This window comes from Chroicocephalus ridibundus, chromosome 6 (assembly GCF_963924245.1).
Source record: "Chroicocephalus ridibundus chromosome 6, bChrRid1.1, whole genome shotgun sequence".
Lineage (NCBI taxonomy): Eukaryota > Metazoa > Chordata > Aves > Charadriiformes > Laridae > Chroicocephalus > Chroicocephalus ridibundus.
In genome coordinates this window covers 31,847,078-31,866,615 of record NC_086289.1, presented here as the reverse complement: position 1 = coordinate 31,866,615, position 19,538 = coordinate 31,847,078, and the positions used below count along the sequence as shown (strand labels likewise).

Sequence of the window (19,538 nt, the reverse complement as noted above, 5' to 3'; positions counted from 1 at the left end):
GGGGGAAAAAAAAGCAAAGCTGTGCTTATAGTCATGAGCTTAGCCTTGTCATTCAGGGATATGACTTCTCCAGAGAGTGCTGCATCCATTATGCAGCAAATTCCTTGAAATCTTAAAGAAAGAGATGGCACCAGAGGGCACAGTCGCTGCAATGCCATTATTGCCTGCTCGTTGAAGCTATTCCTTGCCTCCCTCCTTTCAGCCATGGGTTCCCCCCCATTTTCATTCGTGTACAGAAGACACACAAAAAAAGAGCCGATCAGTTTTTCTTAAAAGCTTTCCCCTTAACCTGAAACCTGTTGTTTATCAAAGCATTTATATATATATAATATATACGTCATATACATAATATATATATAATATATATTATATATATAACAGAACACAGAAGGTTAAATAAAAAGCGCCACACAGCACAGCAGACATGTGAAAACACACTTCAATAAGCCTGTGTTTAAACTCAGAAACTGTGTGGAAGTTTAAATCGTGGTTAGAAGGAAAAAGTTCTCTTTTTTTTTTTTTCTGTTTATTGTTCGTTGGATTTTAGTTGTAATTCACATTTTAAACATTTGTTACTGCTATGCTAATACCAGCTGTTAAATTCTCCGAGTGAACTGCCATTTTGACTATAAAATAGGGTTCTGGGGAAAGGAGAGATCTGAGCATGGTAAACTTTTCCAGCAAGAAACGGGAAATATTTTTTTCTCTTAAAAAAAACCCAAAACAACTGTAAGGGAATAAATGTTGAAATCCACGGAAAAAAAAAATGTACGGCCCTCAGTCCCAGTAACTGGTCTTCTTTGGCACTTGAGAACGATCACAAGTAGTTTGCCTTTTTATTCATATAGAACAAAATTTACAAAGTCATTCATACATTTTTGTTTGTTTTTGTTTTGTTTTTTACTGACTTCGAAAATTGGGAATATTCAAAATACACTTTTACCCCACTTCATTCTTTCATTATTTACAGGTATGTACAAGAAAAATGTAAGAGTTTGTTTTGTGGTTTGTTTTTTTTTGTTGTTTTTTTTTTGTTTGTTTGTTTCTTTTAAATTTTGTATTAAAAAGCTCTGCTGGTTGTTTTACTGTTTGTTTTCATCATATGGATGTTCCATGCGAGGGCTCCATTGCTTCTGGAATGACTCCCCCCGGCACAGACTGAAATGACATTGGGATGGGGGTTTTCACGGGACTCTGACGAAATAGTCCTCCATTTGGCGACCTGTGTTTACACTGTATGGAGGGCATGGTGGCCGAGCTGCTCAGGGGCAGCGGCAGGTTGCTGCCGGAGGCAGCTGTGAGTGTCCTGCTGGCACCATGAGTTGTCTGTTCTGGTAAAAAGGTGGTGACAGAAAGTTGCGTGTTCTGGTATTCGCGTACCGGCTCCAGGGTCTGAGTTGGCTGCATGCCACCAATCTCCAAGGCTGAGATTTCAATGGACGCCGGAGAGATCTGCTTGTGGGCTATGTCTTCATCAATTAAACTGTTCATGCGCCTGTGGACCTGCTCCAGGTTCACTTCTTTGTCCTAGGGAGGAAGAAACCAGAACAATCAGTTCAAACGCAATCTCCAATCCCGTCCGGCCCCGCTCCAGTTCCTCTGTGTGACAGGAGTTGCTGTTCACTCATTATATCACTTCGATTTCATCTGTGGCTATGCAAAACCTCAAGGTCTGCCCAACACCTCCAGCTGAGCAACACATGCTGAAGAAAACACCAGCTCAATCTCAGCCTGCAAAAGCCCCTGATGCTGTCAATCTCATCTTCCTTGGGGGTAAACCGATGGCTCTGGTTCAGCTAACAGGAGCTGGCACCAAGGACCAGCACCTCCCACAAGCCCTTAGCTCACCTTGCACAAGCCCAGACAAAAAGCATACGGCAGGAGAATATGCGAGTTGGGACTCCAAATTCCAGCTAGCAGCTCGCCACTGTCTCATCTAGCTGCAGTGCATTTTCTAAGGAAGTTGTCAGTAAAACACCGTGCACAGCCTAGCTGACTCCAGGGTAGTCGCTTCAAGTGCCAAAATCTACTGGCTAGGAGTTGTGGTGGTGAGGAAGTCTCCCCTTCCCAGCAGAAGGCCCTGGGTCACCTACATGGCACAGACTATAGACTGGAACTGCACTCAGACCCACTCTGTGAGCCCTGGGCAGGGGACCGCTCACTTGTGTTTTGAACAGTTGTGCGACCAACTATAAGCTGCCTGTTATCTTGACATGTCATCTGATAAAAGTCTCTCTGTGGTCAGAGCTTGGGAAAGTAACGCTGGTCTTCAGAAAATGCATCACCATCTTCTGAGAAGGCGTTGCCTAAGGCTCCCGGAGCGGTTTCTTCAAAGGACTTTTGGGAAAACTTACTCAGCATGTTTTAGCTTCCATGAGGAAATACAGCAGAAGAGGTTGTGTTTAAAACCTGAAGCAGCAAAGACCTACAAAGGGCTGTTTATCACCCCAGCGTGCCATTCCAGGTGCTCAAATTGGAAAGCAACAAAACTGGCAGGGTACAGTCAACAACCTGGGATGCTGTGTGACTGGATTTTAATAGCTAGCATTGTACTGCCAGTAAAAAGGTATTACATTATATCATTTCTCTATATTTCATAAAGCACAGCTATGATCTGCAGTTGTAGTTATTTGGTGCAAGTGTAACATACAGCAGAACTAGCAGCAAAGCACCTAGAAAAACCCAACAATCCTGGAACTGGAGAAATTCCCCTGTCTGAGAGAAACCTGTAATTTCACTAGGCAGCCAGCAAGATTCCAGCCTAAGAAGTGGGACTACCTGAAATTTTTGTGTTCCAGTAATCCCTGATTGGCCACAGATAAATGTGTGCTTAAACATTGGTCAAACCCAACACCTGCAGCCTTTCAGATGCTGGGATTCACGCTAAAAATGAGGCTCTGGGAACAGAGGAATATAAGGTGCCTGTCCCTGCCACCCACTCCTCCTGACCTTTTGCCACTGGTGTTCAGGTGGAGCACAGAGAATTACACTATTATTCCAGCGGTATCCACTGCTATGCAACTTGGCTTTCACCTGTAAATCGACAAGTCAACGTCAACGCTCTTGATTCCAGTTCGTGTCAACTACAGATTTGATCCTAGCCTTCTGATTTAACACCACTTCTACATTAGTCAAGAACCATTGGATTTGCTAATCTCTGCATGGATTTAGAAATGAATTAGTGTTACTTGATGACGAACCCAAACCTCTGTCCCTATCTTAGGCTAAACCCCTATTGATTTCAACTGGAGTACAACTGTTCAACAATTACAGGGCTGAGCTGCTTGTTGCACCTCCTTTGCTAATCGGTAGATAATGAATTCCTATTTCATTTACATCACAAATCCACCAAGCCCTCAATGAAGCTCCCAGAAACCTCGGGGATATCACCTTCCTCACCAGAGAAACAAACTATTTTTTTTTAAAAAATACTGATTTTTCATCTGCATCCTCTAATCAGATAATTTTGAGTTAGAGAAAATCAATGGACAATAAGTAAAAAAATAAAATTTTGTGGCAGAAAGGGACCGCACAATACTGGACCAGATAACCCCTGCAGCTGCGTTAAGTCCTTCTTGCCAACAGCCGTACCTGACCTTTAAAGATCTTCATTCAGCGAAGTAGACAATGCATGAAGCTGATGGTAACACTGAGGCTCTTTCATAAACTCTGTAGCTAGGTAAATTAAGGATTTGTGGTATAACAGGCCAGAGGATTACATGGATTTAATTAATAATTTTATTTATTTCTAGTTCTTGTGGACTGTGAGAAGTGTTCTTATATTATCCCCTGTCGGGGGTAAGGGCTCAACCTCTATGGGTGGGTTCCGTTTGCACAGACGTCCGGCTGCGCGCTGCTGGGTTTTCCTCAGCTGTCTGCCAATGAACGCTTGCTGCAAAGTTCTGCTGAGCCACAAACCGCCACCACGTAGGACAATACCTGTATCTAAGGAAGCTAAATCCTAGAAGCCTATACAATATTTCTTTAGGTACCCTGTACTATTTCTTTTCTCAAAAATGCTGCTAGCTTTGATTCAGATTCCTAGGTTGGCGTTCTAGTTATCTGGGACCCATATGCTTGCTAAGCCTTTACTACAAAATAAGAAAAAAGTAAAGAACTCAGGTTAGGACTGAGCAAATGCTAGAACAAATTTTCCTAAATAAGACTTTGGAGAAATGCTCATGACTCATTTGCATCTTTCTGAGCTTTTGCCAAATACTAATGCTTTCTTCAGATCATTTCAAGTGAATATATACATCAACATTTTATTTGTATTTTTTGATTGCAAGCACATCCTCAGCGCGTTCCATCCTGCCTTGCTACGGGAACAACTATCACGTGACTGGGATAACTAGCCAAGCCAGAGGGAAAGGCGGAGGGAGGTTCAGTATTTGCAACATGCAGTCATTAACTGTTTGCAGAGGAAAAATGCATCTGTGAACGGAGCGGGCTCTTCCTTTGGAGCATTTGTGCACAAAAGGTTACAAAATTCAAAGGAGGAATTAATCGTGCTTATATATTTAGCTTAGCTCTTTTAAGATGTAAACATGAAGGGCCACAGATGGGATGCTCTGAAGAGACATCTCCTGGTCCAGAGCAGAGGGACCAGGTCGTTTGGAGAGCGTCCCTCCGCTGGCCTAGCAGGACTGCCCTCTTCTACTACGCATGGTCCAGCCCTGGGACAGCATTCCTCAGAAAATGGTGGATTTGCAATTGCTTATATTTCACAATATAAACTTATGTTTCACTCTGCTAAAGTTTTCATTATCAAGGAAAAGAAACACAATTCCTGCGCACAGACATCACATTTTATCTACACCAGAAGATGAAGTAAGTAGAGAAGTAAATGCTTGGGGTATTTTTTTAGGAGGTAGGGGTGGGGATTTCATTTGCCTACTTCTACCTCTTTTTTCAGCATTAAGGACAACTTTCTGGCCTTGTTATGATCAGAGAAAACTTTCTAAAGGCTTCCAAGAGCCCAGAAGTTCACATTATTCCTTCTTTTTGTTGTTAAAATAAAATGTTTGTAAAGGTTAAGGAAAACAACTCTGTCTCTGAGGAATAATAAAATCACATTTTTAAAGGTTCTTCACTTTTCTTTGTCTTATTAGATGAAGAGCAGCTAAATACCTAAATGTCAAGCTTTGTATGAAACTATCTTAATGCTGAATGAATGATTTTTCAAATGCTTTAAAAAACCCCTAAGATAAAAATCAGAAACCCTTGAAAAGATTAGTTTGTCATTACATACTAGAATACTGCCTTGAATCGCAAGATTTCCAGAACTGAAGATTTTGGGATAGCTTTATTTGACAAGCCACGCTTTCAGAATTTGTAAATTCTGTAAACCTCATCTTTCTTTTCCTTTATTGTTCTCCTGGAAAATTCAGTAACAGCATAAGTTACTGAAAATTAATATGGTGAAAAAGGCATAAATGGTAATAAAGCCAGAAAAAAATACCTTAAAAGTTATGATGTTTTCTCCCTTGTCAGCTCAGTGTTCTCCTTTATTTTTAGTTCTATAATTCTCATTAAATACGAGCCATTTGTTATAATTTTTAAGCACTTAGTTAGCTTGCATTTTTTTTCATTTCCTGAGGCTTTGTCACCTTAATTGTGAAATGGTAATGTAGCATTGCAAAAGATTTTCAAGCTCTCTGATGCTGTAACTGCTCTCTGTTTTTGCTTTTCTCTATGACAAAAATTAATGAATTAAATTAAATAAATTACTATAAATTAATAAATTGAGGCTTGGAGCTAGGGAATGACAGAGGCACCAGACCTGGCATCTGGATAGAAAAACCAGGAGCCATAGTAGAGGTTGGCGTGCCAGTTTTCTAGCACAGAGACTTGCCTTGCCCAAAGGAGAGTCCCCCGAGGAGGCCTCACTGCTTCTCTTCAAAAGGTTTCTGGCTTCAGCTCCACTTAGCTCCACTTAGGTCTCTTCGAGAGCTGAATGAATGAGCTCCAAAATTAATACTTCAGTGTCTGTGACAGACATGTTACCAAAGGTTTATTCCTGCTTTTTTTTTTTTACTTAATATGCAAAACTTAGTTAATATTATAAACATGTCACATCGCAGACGTTTCATGCCAATTCAACTTCACTTTTCATATATAGCTATATTGGATAAATGTATACGCTTGTGTTGCCAGAAGATCAAATAGTTTTCCTTTACTACCTTCATAATTCTATTTTCAATATTAATATTGTACTCCAAATAGATCAGTTGAAGAAATTAATCAGTCAAGGGAAGAAAAAAATATCACGTCAGGAAAATGAATTATAAACACAGGCTTATCCTCCTCAAACTTAAGGAAAACAGCTAACTAAACATTGCTGCTGGTCAGGAAATCATCCTATTCATAAATACCAATTTAAATGTCATTCTTCCCCAAGGAGTTTGAGTTCTGGAAGGGTGAATGAAGGGCATGTTTCTGATATGTCCCAAGCACCTGATCATGAATGACAGGTTCAATGGCCTATGACTGACAGCAGGAGCCCACCGTGGCAACCGTTGGCGTGGATGTGAAAGATGCTCACCAGAATTATCTGGGAACGACTAACACTGCATGACCGCACCTGCAAGAAACTATGACTCCCTCTCAGGACTAACCAAGTTTGGCCTTATCAAGTGGAGAGAAATTATGGCAAGATATAAATGCAGACAGGATGATTTACAGAGTAATCAATATTTATTTCTAGCTTATTTTCTGTGACTTTTGACAGTGGGCTCTAATAAAAGCACGTGGGCAGTCAGATTGAGAGAATATGAAACTACTTGGGAGGTTTGGAGTCAGTTAACATTATCAAATTTGAGAGTCATCTCACTGAGTGTTGGAAAGGAGCTACTGGCTGATGCTGTCAAGAAATTGCCTACATCACTCTAAACACAATTAATACAAAGGTAATACTATTCAGCTGCCAGGCTTGCGATACTTGGGATTTTCCAAAGGGGAGTTTTTTGAGAAAATTTTTTTTTTAATGACACTAATGTGGCTTCTTGGTCTTACTTGTGATTTCCTTGATCTTATCACAAAGTTCAAGAGAAGCCTCTCAAACTGATAAAAAGCGTTCCAAGCTGATGAAGCAGTTTCAGTGAGGCCAAAAAGGGAGACAAATGCCCCAAAAGGAAGGCCAAATATCTGCAGAAATTTGATGCTAAAACTCAAATGCCCCAAAAGGAAGGCCGAATATCTGCAGAAATTTGATGCTAAAACTATGCCAAAACTGTGATGAGTTGCATCTGCATCCCACACATGCAAATAAAACCACACTAGACTAGAGAAGAAAAAGGCTGATGGTCCTGACCCTAAATATCAAGCACTGAAAATTCAGAAATGTAGCCAATATGGGGAGACAGGCACATACACCGAGGGACTACCGTGAATGTGTCGATACCTCCCGGTCAGATGCTGATAACTGTGCCAAGTATGAAAAGCCTGTGAATGCAGTTCTTAATAAGCCTCAGGAGACAGGCAGAAAATAATGCTTTTAAAGTAATATAGTCTTAATCATCAGTCATGGTGCATTTCTGGTTCATTTGTTTGTTTCTGTTTTGGGTGACAAAATGAAGGATTATCTTTCGGTGAGAGAATGAAACCAACACATAAATGTTAATATCACATTTTCCTTCTGTGAAAGAAGTATTTAAAAAAACAAGGCAATTTTGTGATGAGGACTGGGGTTCAAAATCCGAGTCAAGCCCCAGCCTCAGACAGATATTTCCTCTTCTGGCTTTGACCAGGTTACATGCCAGTCCCTCTACTATCCGTATAAGACACCTCTTAACCCATACCCATATGTTAAAAGCCACAAGTGTCAGCGGTCATGAGACACAGATGATGGAAGGCAGACGTGCACCCAGCTAGGCAGAAGGGAAGTCTCTGAGGCACTTGCATGCACAGAGAGACATGCCGTGTAACTGAAAAACAAAGCAGAGAAATAAAACTGGAATAGTGAGGTTTCCGCGCTCAGGTACCCACAGGCTATTTTCTTCTTAGCTCAGCGTCAAAACCCACAGCTCCACCCAGCTACCAGCTCCTGTCCGTGGGGTTTCAGACATCATGGACTCAAACATTTAGCTTATTAAGGAGAAATGAAGCAGCAGCAGCTCTGCATATGTACGTTTGTTTAAGATTATTTTGAAATTCTGTATTCACCCAGGGTCATTATCATTACTTTCAGCTGCAGCTACTGCATATGTAAAGCTGTAATTTTAATTTATTCCAGGAGGCTCTGACAGAGTGGCAAAACCAGACATAATTGGCTTGCTCACGAAGAAAAAGCAGTGATGATATATGTAATAGATGTGCTGCAAAACAATGACAACACAGTATGGTGTTATATTAATACAAATAACCCCTTTGTAATACGACTCAGTTTGCCACACTCATTATTCCAGAGATTCCACAGTCGGCAATGCAGTGAAATGCAGACAGATGTGTAAACAGATGCAGCGATGATGTATGTTTGCTGCCATTAATTTAACACAGGCAACTGACCTAGTCACATAGCACTTACATAAAGTTACATAAAATTTGCGGAGTGGTTTCTGAGTGTACTGTGCTAGATGCCGGTTTAACCGTGACAGTATCTTATGGGAAATAAGTACAGATGCACCTCAAGAGTCCACTTGAAAAACTACTTTTATAAATAGGCTCAACTCTACAATCAAGCTTCTGCTCTTGTAAGTGGAAACTATACTGTGTATTTTAAATTAGCAATTAACTAAGCTATCATCCATAAAACATCTGTTAGAAGAATGCATCGAGACTGACATCAGTTGAGGTCCAGTAGACTGTTATCCAAATGAAAGGATAAAAGAAATGAAAGATTTTTGCAATATATTAATCTCATTCAACGTATAATCATCTTCAAAGAAAGAAAACTTCATAAAAAATTATGTACAAGAGGCCACCTTATTCACTAGGAGGTGCTCTCTTTCATCAGGGAGCAGAAATTCCTTTATGAAGAGACAGTAAGATTCTTTTCCCTTCTAAGTAAACCTGAAAAAAAGTGAGAAATAATAGAATGCTGCAAAGATGATATTAATGTAATAGAAAATGGTTTCAAATAAATGGCCAAAGTTTATTCCCACCTACCCACAACCAGAAAATATCTATAATTGGTGAGAGTAAAACCAAAACCCTAGAGATCAATCAAGTAATGGTGACTTCTTAGCTTCACAAAGGAGCTTCGTGAAGCAGTCCATCTCTTCCCACACTCATGTTGGCTGCCCCTTATCCAGGTTGGATTTATCTAACCTGAAATCACATCTAGCCAGGGAACTAATTCTGATGTTGGCTGTGACTGTCCCATAGTCCGTGCCCGTGAGGCTTCTCCAGAAACACACCGGACAATAAGCTCCCCACCAGGACGCTGAAGCTGATGATGCACACCAATTTAAACCAGCTAAACATCTGCCTTTGTTTTCTTTTTAATCTTCAACTGCATCCACATGCTACGGCAATGTGAGAATAAATATGCAGGGCACAGTACCAATGTGACAAACATCGCACATCAGGTGACAGCAGGTAGCCCCCCAGTCTCTTGCAGTGATCTGCTCCCACATTCATCACAATCCGGGAACTCAGCGCAATCACAGAGAAACACTGGCTAGTCCTCACAACCAACAGCAGACTCAAACCGGCAAGGCAAGAGGCTGTGATAGCATCCTCATTTGTTACTCAACAAGAAAGGGGACATTCAGCCTCATGCTGAGGTATTCAAGCTTTAAAATCCTTACCAACCTTGGTTCACAAGCATTAGAAGCTGGTAACTCAACTACAAAGAAAATGAATGACTGATTCGCATTACACAGATGTTGCCACAGTGTTCATGAGGTTAAAAATAAACAGGATAGTAAGAGAATGCAAAGAAACATTTTTCAACACGAGCAGCAAAATGCAGTACTGAATGAGTGCTGGTTGGTGAGCATGCCAATGTCTCCGCAAAGGAACTCTTTCAGGAGAAAGGAGAACTTGCACATAGGGAAACCTTTACTGTGCACACACTGCATATATTGTAGTTATAGGCATTTCCAACAACATGAACGTTAGGTTCAAGGGGAGTTCCAGGGAGAGGTAAAGATGAGGAGAAAACTTGCAAGGATTCATCTGTGCAGGCATTTTCAACAACAAACCAATTATCTGTATGTTTATCATAAATTCTCACCATGCTTCTGAGGCCCAACATCACATTGGCCATCTCCAGATAGAAAGGGAAAGGAAGACGTGGGGAGAAAAAAAAGGATCAAAATAGTGAGGCTAACAATGTGATTAATATTTCACTCTTATTAGCAAACATATACTTATTACTTCTTATACTTCTCGTTTGAAATAGCAAATTCTAGCCACTGCAACCAAAGAGGATGGCCCTGAAGAGGGTGGCGTTTTCAGAATCCAACTACATCTAAAATGACCCTGTGAGGTGACGGATTATTCTTTTACAAAGAAAAGATTAAATTAGCAAAGGTTCTGTTCCAAAACGCACTAAAAATTAATGGATTCTTTACATTGCTTTACACAGCTTTTAAATCCTAAATTATTATCTAGTCCACAAGGGATGTAATTTTTCACTCTACTGAGCCCAAAGCAAAGCAATGCTACCCTTTAACAGACTGATTTACTCTACTGGAGCATCCAGCATAACAGATTGCTCTATCATCAACCTTCTTCACCATTCCAGCCTAGTCACATTCAAATCTCAAAAGTTCCCATTTTTTCCTATTATGCCAGGAGTACAAGAGAGAGTTGGCACAGGAGACGCAAGGAGTTGCTTCTACAACCTGTTTGATGCCCAGCGATAGTTGCCTTGCAAAGCCTCTCCTCTCTACTCCAACCATGTGAAAGCCTTAGAAAACCCCTACTCTTCTCTGTTAGCCACAAATGTTGTAATTAAAAAATTAATTTTGAAAAGGTTTCCGCACCCTCATTCAGAGCTTTATCTTGGATACTGCCCAAGCTCCTATTTTGACATGAGAAAAGACATGGCCAGCCAAATCATTAAAATAGATCAGCGTAATAAAAATCTGGCCATCAGTTTCCCAAAAGAGAAATCGTGGATACTGACTACTTCTGAAGAAATAGTACTTTTTATGTTGAGTAAGTCCAGGTAGGTCTTTTCTATATATGTGCTCATAAATGTGGTTCTGAACTTACTGAAAATCATAACCAAACCATCAAGTTGGTTTTTTTTAATATATATATTTTCCACAATATTAGTACCTGTGATTCCTTAATATTTTGCTAATATTGAGCACAGGTTATTTCAGGTATTATAAAATTATTTAAATTCAATAGATATTTATAATTTGCTTGTTAATATTATTGTACGGTAAATTCAGTCTTCGGCAAATCACTTCAATGCACAGGTAACTTCTAGTTTATGCTTTATACTTGTTGGTTTCAAAGCAACTCAAGTTTGATTTCTACACCACTAAAATGAATAGAAGTGTTTTGGTGATTTGGGTGAGATCAGGATCAAACTCTCATTTAATTTTACGTACATTTAAATGCTTAGTTGGATCAAGAACTAAGACATTTTACAAACCACAAAAATGAAAAAAAAAATATTGAGAAAACAGTCACATTTTATGTTTTTTATTTTAAACTTTTACTGATTTTTGTTATTACTGAACATTCAACCCCCCCTTAGAATGTCACCTTTAAAATACCACTGTAGGCTGAGATAAAATATACAAACATTAGCTCTGTAAACATTGTGTGAAGAATCTAAGAGAATCTGATACATTAAGGCTCCAATTCAGTAAAATACATAAGCTCATGCCAAGCACATGAGTAGCCACAGATGTTCTCTGGGGTAGGTGATGTAACGCAACTTAAGCAAGTACTTAATTTCATTACCAAACTGGAACTTCAAAAAGGTTGTTTCTTTTTGACTTCCCTGCATGGCAACATTCATTTTTTTAAGTTTATTTCTGCTCAATATTTTTTCCCCCCTACTAAGATTCATACTGTGTAAATCCAGATTATATCCCTAAGAATCCTATTAGCGGGGTTTTCTTACATGAGTGAGAGAAAAATTAAACCAACACAAAAATCCCTTCCTTCCAGCTAGGGAAATATGCCAGAACCAAACTTGAATGCTTCAACACTGCTTTGGATAGCAGAAGCCTGGGCCCACTGTTATTAATCACGGGGGTGACATGTCACTTTTAAATCCATTACAGCCTTGACCTAAATCTACGGTGATCGATAGCAAGAGTTGACTGATTTCATTGGATTCTGGATGAGCACACTGTCTGTGACCAGATATTTCAGCATATCTGCTTCACTGCTAAGGGATCTCTAAGGAGAAAATCTTGTTTCTTCACTCATGTAAGAAGCCAACACTGAGTTAGTTAAGATGCCCTTCCAGCTATTACCAGTTTCTGTACAAGGCAATTTATATATTATATCCTCCTTTCTTTTTTCTCCCCAACTGATTCTTCCAGCGTATACTTCATCATCAAACATTAAACTTTGCATTCTGGGATGACCGATTCCTAACACCGCTTTGCTGATTTAAAAATGCTAGTTAAATGAAGTTTCCCAGCTTATTATATTCCAAGCTAGTCTGGAACTGAATTTCTACATGGCATTAAAATGCATTATTTTGCCAGTGTTTGCATGATTTATTTTCCCCCAAAAAACTTTATTTAATCTTAGAAAAGTAGAATACAATACAGTGGTACAAACAAATGATCATTTATATGCAACTGAGCAAAAAATGTACAAAGATTTCAGACATGTCATAAAAATACAGAAAAAAATAATTTAAAATAAAAACAAGATAAAATATAGAGGACATGCAATGAAGGGAAAATAAAATATCAGTCTGATGATCTTATGTTTCCTTTCACTTTCAAAAGGAATCATCCCGGGGGAAATCAAATTGTCAGATAAAAAGATAACACCACAGAGGAGACAAGGTAAATGAAGTGACAAAGAAAAAGACAAGGAAAGTGAAAATAATGGTGAAAGCATAAGACTCTTTAATAATCAAAAACAACACTGCTGACACCATGCTGAAAGTACGGAAGCCTCGATTGCCACGGAGTAATACCTGGCTGGAGAACTGAAGTGAGATGAACACGGTGCAAACCACAATTCTTAGCAGTGACAAATTATGATCCATCGGACTCGTATCTGCTAGCTCATATTTCCACTTCTAAGGTACACTGAGCCTCGTAGTCTTCTAATACCAGAGGAGAGTCCTAGGGGGTAACTTGCATGACTGCTAAAGCTGGAAATACGGATTTTTGAGGTAGGCTGGAATTTGCATATTATTGAACATGGAAACCAGGGAACTTAAGGCAGATGATACAAGGCTGCCGTGGCCAGAGATACAGGTTTTCTTTCTTTTATGCTGCATACTGCCAAGATATTTGTGATAATTTTTAAAGTAATTTTGCTACTTCCCACTATCCTATAGAGCTAGAGAGCATTGCAGAGTCTAGACTTTTTGAGATTCAATAACATTCAAAATATTAAGCTGGGAGTAGCAGGAAAGAGGAATGATAAGATGCTGTTACTAGTACACAAGTCTGTTCCCACTCTGGACAGTACGTGAATCGCTGCCCCCTTTTAATTATTTAAAAATACAAAGTGAGAACAGAAAAGTGAAAAGAGTTTGTTGAATAAAATGATTTTGCAGAAGCATGAGAAAGTTAAGAAATCACAAACTAAGCTATGAAGACTGTGATTGTTAATGAGTTATAAATTTGACACAAGTTATGAGGCAATGACTAGTAGCAACTCAGGACGTGGAAAATTATGCTATTACTTAAAAAGAAAAACCCCAAAACTTCATGCACTACAAAATCGCAAACACGCTGGTTAAAGTTTCTGAAACACTCATACTGCTAGGAGTAGCACAGCCAGTTTGGAGAAAATACATTTCTGATGTATAATGTATATTATCTGAGCTAGAAAGAATCAAACCAAGAGTTTCTTGAGATCATCCTAACATTGTCTTTCAAGACCTATACTAACAATACATGAATCAATATCACCTTTTACGGTAGATGCAACAAATATCATTCAGCAGAAAAATCATTCTGTGTAAGTAACTAATGTTCTTTGATGTGGGGTTGCCTCTTAATTTGTTTTTAGTGAACACAACTTGTGCACAGTGAAAAATACAGGTATTCAACTTTCTTTCCATGAATAATATGATATTTTATCTTTGCTTCTAAGTTTTCATTGGTTTGGAGTATAGTATGTGGAAGAACTAGGAGTGCTTTCTTAATAGTTCTGAAGAGATCTCAGAAGTAATAATCTTCAAGGGGAATCGTACATCACAGTAAGACACAGCTGATAAAGCACAGAGGATGCTGGGGAGTCCATTGCAGTAAGCAGCTACACTTGATCATAATGACAATGAAGATTTGAAAACTGTCTTTCAGTGTGTTAAATGGAATAAATGATACCAACAACCTGATGATGTGGCGAAGCCCTCGGCAGTTAAACGATCCAAGTTATATTATAGCTTACTGATATCATGAAATAAATGCATAGGACTCATACCAAAACATACAGAAACCCAGAGATAATTGTTGAAAGCTCGACATTTCTACGGTACCAGGTTTCAATAACTTTATCTGATTGCTCAGTTATTCAGAATGGATATAGAGTGACTGAACAAAGATGCCAGAACAAATATTAATTCTCATTTTTTTGTTTTACAACTCCCCAAATTCCTGACTTTTATCAAAGTCAAAAGATCAGGTATGAGTATTGCAGGCTGAGTAGCAGCTATGTAAATCTGAGATTTTAACACGCAGAGATATATGTATGAGCTGGCTAAATATGAATGTGGGTATAGGACGGCTGAGTAATAACTATGATTAGGAGACGATGATTATAAATTCTAGTAAATCCAATTTCAAAAAGATGACCAAATGTAATTTTTTTGAATTAGAAAATAATAAGGGCATTTAAACATAAACATTACTAGAGATCTTTCCAACTTTAAGAGATTACAAACTTGAGCCCTGATAGAAGGTCATGGCACGGTGTTGCAGCTATACATTGTTTCCTGATGTTGGAGCTAATCTTTCTTCTGTTAATCTGATTTGATAAGGATTAAATGAAGAATTAAAAGATTTTTACAGCAGAACTCACTAGAAACGTTTTTACAAATCTGCTTCAAATAGAATGAAAATATCTTGTATCGACACCCTGAAAAAGAAAATCAATCCAGCCTTCACTCTCCTAGCAAGACATTTAGCTATTCCTTGCATGACAGAATTGTGAACCAATGGCAACTGTAGTTGTGGGAAAGTAAAGAAGTCCATCTTTCCTGGAGATTTATCTCAATGAATTGACTTAATGGGTAGAAACAATATTTTTTTAATTGGGTGGGGCAGGTTTTCTTCATATGCAAACACTGTAAAAAATATTCCAATTGGAAGTAGTCTCCATCTGACAACTCTTCCTATAAAGTCCCTACAAATGTAGATCAGATTAATATCAAAGTCCAAGTTAGGCTGTCAGGTTTCAAAAGGTAGGCTTCCAGGCCCTCCCAGTTACATAGCTAACACTGTATTTTTCACACTCATTGTAATTAAGAGCTGTGATTGATACCACACAGACATCTGAGTCCTTGAACTCAATATATTGTCTCAGGATAACTTCCACAAAAGCCAAAGGACTACGAAGTGGAAAAGACAACGAACTGGCAAATATCAACACCTTAATGTCAGCTGAAAACATTTCTCCAATGCTAATGAAGGCTGTGCACATTCTTCCAGCCACAGACTTCAAAGACCCTCACCATAAAAAATGACAGTCTCTAAAAAAATCCTTTCTCTCTCTCTCCAGCAAGCTGCACGGCCACCCAACCCTGTCATAAATCTGCCAGAGCAGTCATGCATCCATCTTCCCAACATCTCTTTGAGTTGGCACTTGTTGGCATGATATAGCCTACCAAGTGGGTCAAGCCAAAGAGAGAACGTTACACAAGAGCTCTGCAAATTATGGCAACTCCTTGTTCAATCCTGAATCCACTGTAATTTTCTACAATGGATTTATAAAGCTCCTAACAGGGTAAGGGTCACAGAAACCAAACACTGCCTCCTTGTCCTTTGCCTCATAAGGTGAATTCTGCATGAGGTGACAACGAAGTCTAATCTTAGCCTGCAAGAAAATCAGCCCTTTCCGTGACTCTCCTCAAGGTCTGCACTTCACAGAAGAAAATGGTTGGGAGACAATCCAGTTCCCACAATTTTTAGGTGATATCACAACACCCGTGTTTTGCCAAAGCCTTCCCAAAAGTAGAAGAAAATCAGCAGCATGACTTAAGTTTGCAGCTGTTACTGTACTAATGAGTTGGCTGGAGTATCAGATGCGGCTAAGAAGCAGATTTCCATGTTCTGTATATGCTATGCATATGCAGCTCTGTTGTTATGGCTATTGCTGTAGAAATGATGGATAATACACAGTGACAGAAATGAGATATCCCAAATACACTCCCTCCCGGAGATCAAATCTTTTTTCTTTGGGCCCCCTAAGCAATGCTCAGCCACTGTTCCTGACTCAAGCAGAGGGGTCCCCAGGACTCAATGTGCCCCTCACCCCTGGATGTTGTCCTTTCCAACGTTTTGAAGCTTGAGTCTCCTAAATACATTGAAAATCTTCAACCAATCTACACCATCTCTTCTGAAACTTGGTTTCCTATCTTAATTACTGGAGCCATCGGCAATCCCACTTCAATCCCTCCTCACTAGTAGTACATAAATAAAATATCACTGCCCACTAATCTACCAAGAAATACCTGCTACATTTGTTTGCTAATTTATCTGAGTGGATGTTGTGGCCACTGTGATCAGAGTGCCATCTCCTGGGGCAGGTGGCCATTAGCTGTGGGCGAGCTGGTCACGTACCCATTTCTGCTTTACAGGGGTCCCAGAGGCCCGGGAGAGGGGCCAGAGCTGCTGTGGCTGTGGGGCCAAGACCCCCAGCCGGGGACACCACCAGCCTTGGGTATGCGCTGGGAGCTCAGGGTACGGTTAATGTGTTATACAACCCGATCTGCAGGGGCTCTGGGTGGAAATGAAGCTTAGATTGTACCAACAACATGGCTGTGCCATGGTCCAGCCGAGGATCCCTGAAGACCCTGCCAGCCCATGGCACTGGGCAGCAGACACCCCTCCCTCCGTCTGCTCTGACCCGATCCAGAGGTGCTACTAGCCGCCTACCTGTCATTGCACCCAGCTGTGCTGCTCAGGGACCCCTCATGATGTTGCATCCCACCTGCCCCACGTGCCCCTCTTACACTTTCCTCCTGTCCGGCTCGGCCTGTGAGCCCTCATCCCCGTGCCTTCTCCTCGGGAACACGCACTTTCTCATTCAACCTTAACACCTACTTGTGCCAGGGCTCCCACTGACTGTTCCCTCTCTCTCCGCAGCACCCACACCACTGACCCTTTCTGAGCCTGTTCCTGTGCCTCAGTTTATTTTGCTTCCCAAAACCCAGACTGGCTGCGTGCTAAGGGCAGACCTAGCCCCACACACAGGTGGATCTTCCCAAGTATGGCTTTACCGTATGGGTAACTTTAGTGTACCTCAAAAAAACGGAAGCTTAAAAGTATTCTACCGTTTGTCACAGAAACTGCAAAAGAGGATGTGCAGAGCCACTCTAATTGAGAATGCACGGGAGGGAAAGGGGAGGAGGTGCAGAGGGATGGGATGGGGTAGGCAGGGATCTGTAATAATCCATCTCACAGATATAAGAAAAGAAATAAAGGAGGTGGGCAAAAATAAAATATTTAAAGTCAGGAAGATGGAAACTGAGTATTTAAAACTCCTTGCAATAAAAGAGTGAATTATTTCACTTTACCCCAATATGAAACTGCCTTTGGGGCATATCCTCATTTCGCTCTACAAAGATGCACAAGGACGAGTCCCTGAGGGTAGAGAGGGGAACACACTGCGGAGCACGGCAGGACGTGTGCACACGCAGCATGAGGACACTTCAAACAACGTCCTGGCCCCTTGCCCTGCCAGGCTTTCGCAGTGAGCAGTGAACCGTCTACTGCTAGGGTTTAGCCCTTAGCAACGCTAACGGGCGGGGGGGCCTTTGGGGTTACCTGACAGCAGGAGTGACTTCTACAAGGCAGCAGGGGCAAAATGCTACAGTATTTAACCAAAGAGCAATTAAATACGCACTTCTGTTCATGTGAGAGCTTCTTTATAACCAAGACTACCTACTCGTGCTCTCCCTGTGCCTGCTTTTGGAGTGCTGCATTGTGCAAAGCGGAGACATGCTTCCTTTCACCAAAATGTCCCTTTCGCTATTAAACGTTGCGGAGCCACAGGCAAGTGACTTTGCAGCTTTGTCCCACAAACACGGTACAGATGCTTATCACCGAACACTTGATGGATGAATTCAAATGCGAGAAGCAGGAGCTCAGAAGAGTGGAATCTTACTGATAAATATTTCACAGCATTACAGACTGCAACATACATCTTCAGATCCCCTTTGCCAGAATTGCTTACAGGTAATAGGTATGTCAATTAGTGTAGTACTCCTGGCAACCTGAGAAACATAGATTGGAATTGATGGGCTATGTACTATTTTCCAGCTGTAATGCAGCTCACTGCTATTATTTGCTTGTAAAAAACATCTGTTCCAAGATGAAAACACCTACAAATGCCTCAGTGTCTCCAAAATTACAAGAGGTTAGTTTGTTAAACACTTAATCTACGTAAACAAACACAGGCTTCATGCAAGACAGATCTGAGTATGGACTAATTATTCTATCATAGCATTGCTAACTATTACTCGCTGCTGCACACGAAAACTTCAAACCCAAGAAATTCTCAGATATGTTTTCCAAGGTAAAATATGTCATATGAAGGTCGGTTTACTCAGAGGCTCCTATTTTTATAAACAGAACTGGTTTCAAAAGAAAGGAAGCATTTAAACACTGTCATGGCAATACAGCTTACTCAGTTATTAACTAGCTGGTTTATTTTTAATTGCTCGTGTACCTTGTCAAACTCAGCCTAGGTCAGCCATGAAGGAAAACAGCTACCCAGCTGGCTGGCAGCTGCACAGCCTGCGCAGGATGGACGTGGTTCTCGCAGCCGATGGATGGGGGTCTCAGATCAGAGAAAACATTACCACGCATGGCACAACTGGGTGCCCGTGACTGGCCTCCCCGTCACTCACAGCAGAGAGGCCGAGGGCATGTTTCTGAACTACTCTCTTACCCCTAAAGGTGGTCTCTCCAGGTCAGGGTTGAGGCACATTGGTGGGGCAATGTGGGGAAGTTTGCACTGCTGCTGCCCGTGCTGTATCTGCTCTATAAATAAATAGAGGACTTTAGTCTCCAGGGCTGTCAGTTTGGCACCTTCCATGTGCACAAAAGACATGGTTTGTTTTTTTTAATTTGTTTAGAAACAACCACCCAAAAAGTTATATGCAAAGCTTAGTATGGCAAATCAAAATAAATCAAATTTATTGTATGAGAGCACCTAAAATCCCACAACTTCCACTCGCTCCCTCTTTCTTTTGTGTTTTCTACTTT

At 40.5% G+C, this 19,538-nt stretch overlaps 1 protein-coding gene across 5 annotated transcripts in view; it reads right to left on the bottom strand.

Moving 5' to 3' along the window:
* Positions 1-998: 998 nt before the first annotated feature.
* The window catches only part of GRID1 (glutamate ionotropic receptor delta type subunit 1), a 549,421-nt gene continuing 530,881 nt past the window's right edge, over positions 999-19,538 (bottom strand). Inside the window, exons 16-18 of one of the 5 annotated variants that reach the window (XM_063337940.1) lie at positions 19,222-19,308; positions 10,178-10,210; positions 999-1,527 (exon numbers count right to left, since the gene is read on the bottom strand). In XM_063337940.1, coding sequence (XP_063194010.1) covers positions 1,099-1,527; positions 10,178-10,210; positions 19,222-19,308 — 549 coding nt within the window. In that variant the 3' untranslated portion in view covers positions 999-1,098. Of the gene's footprint in view, positions 1,528-10,177; positions 10,211-19,221; positions 19,314-19,538 lie in introns of all 5 variants that reach the window. The other 4 variants (XM_063337939.1, XM_063337936.1, XM_063337938.1 and 1 more) reach the window with 4 other exon arrangements.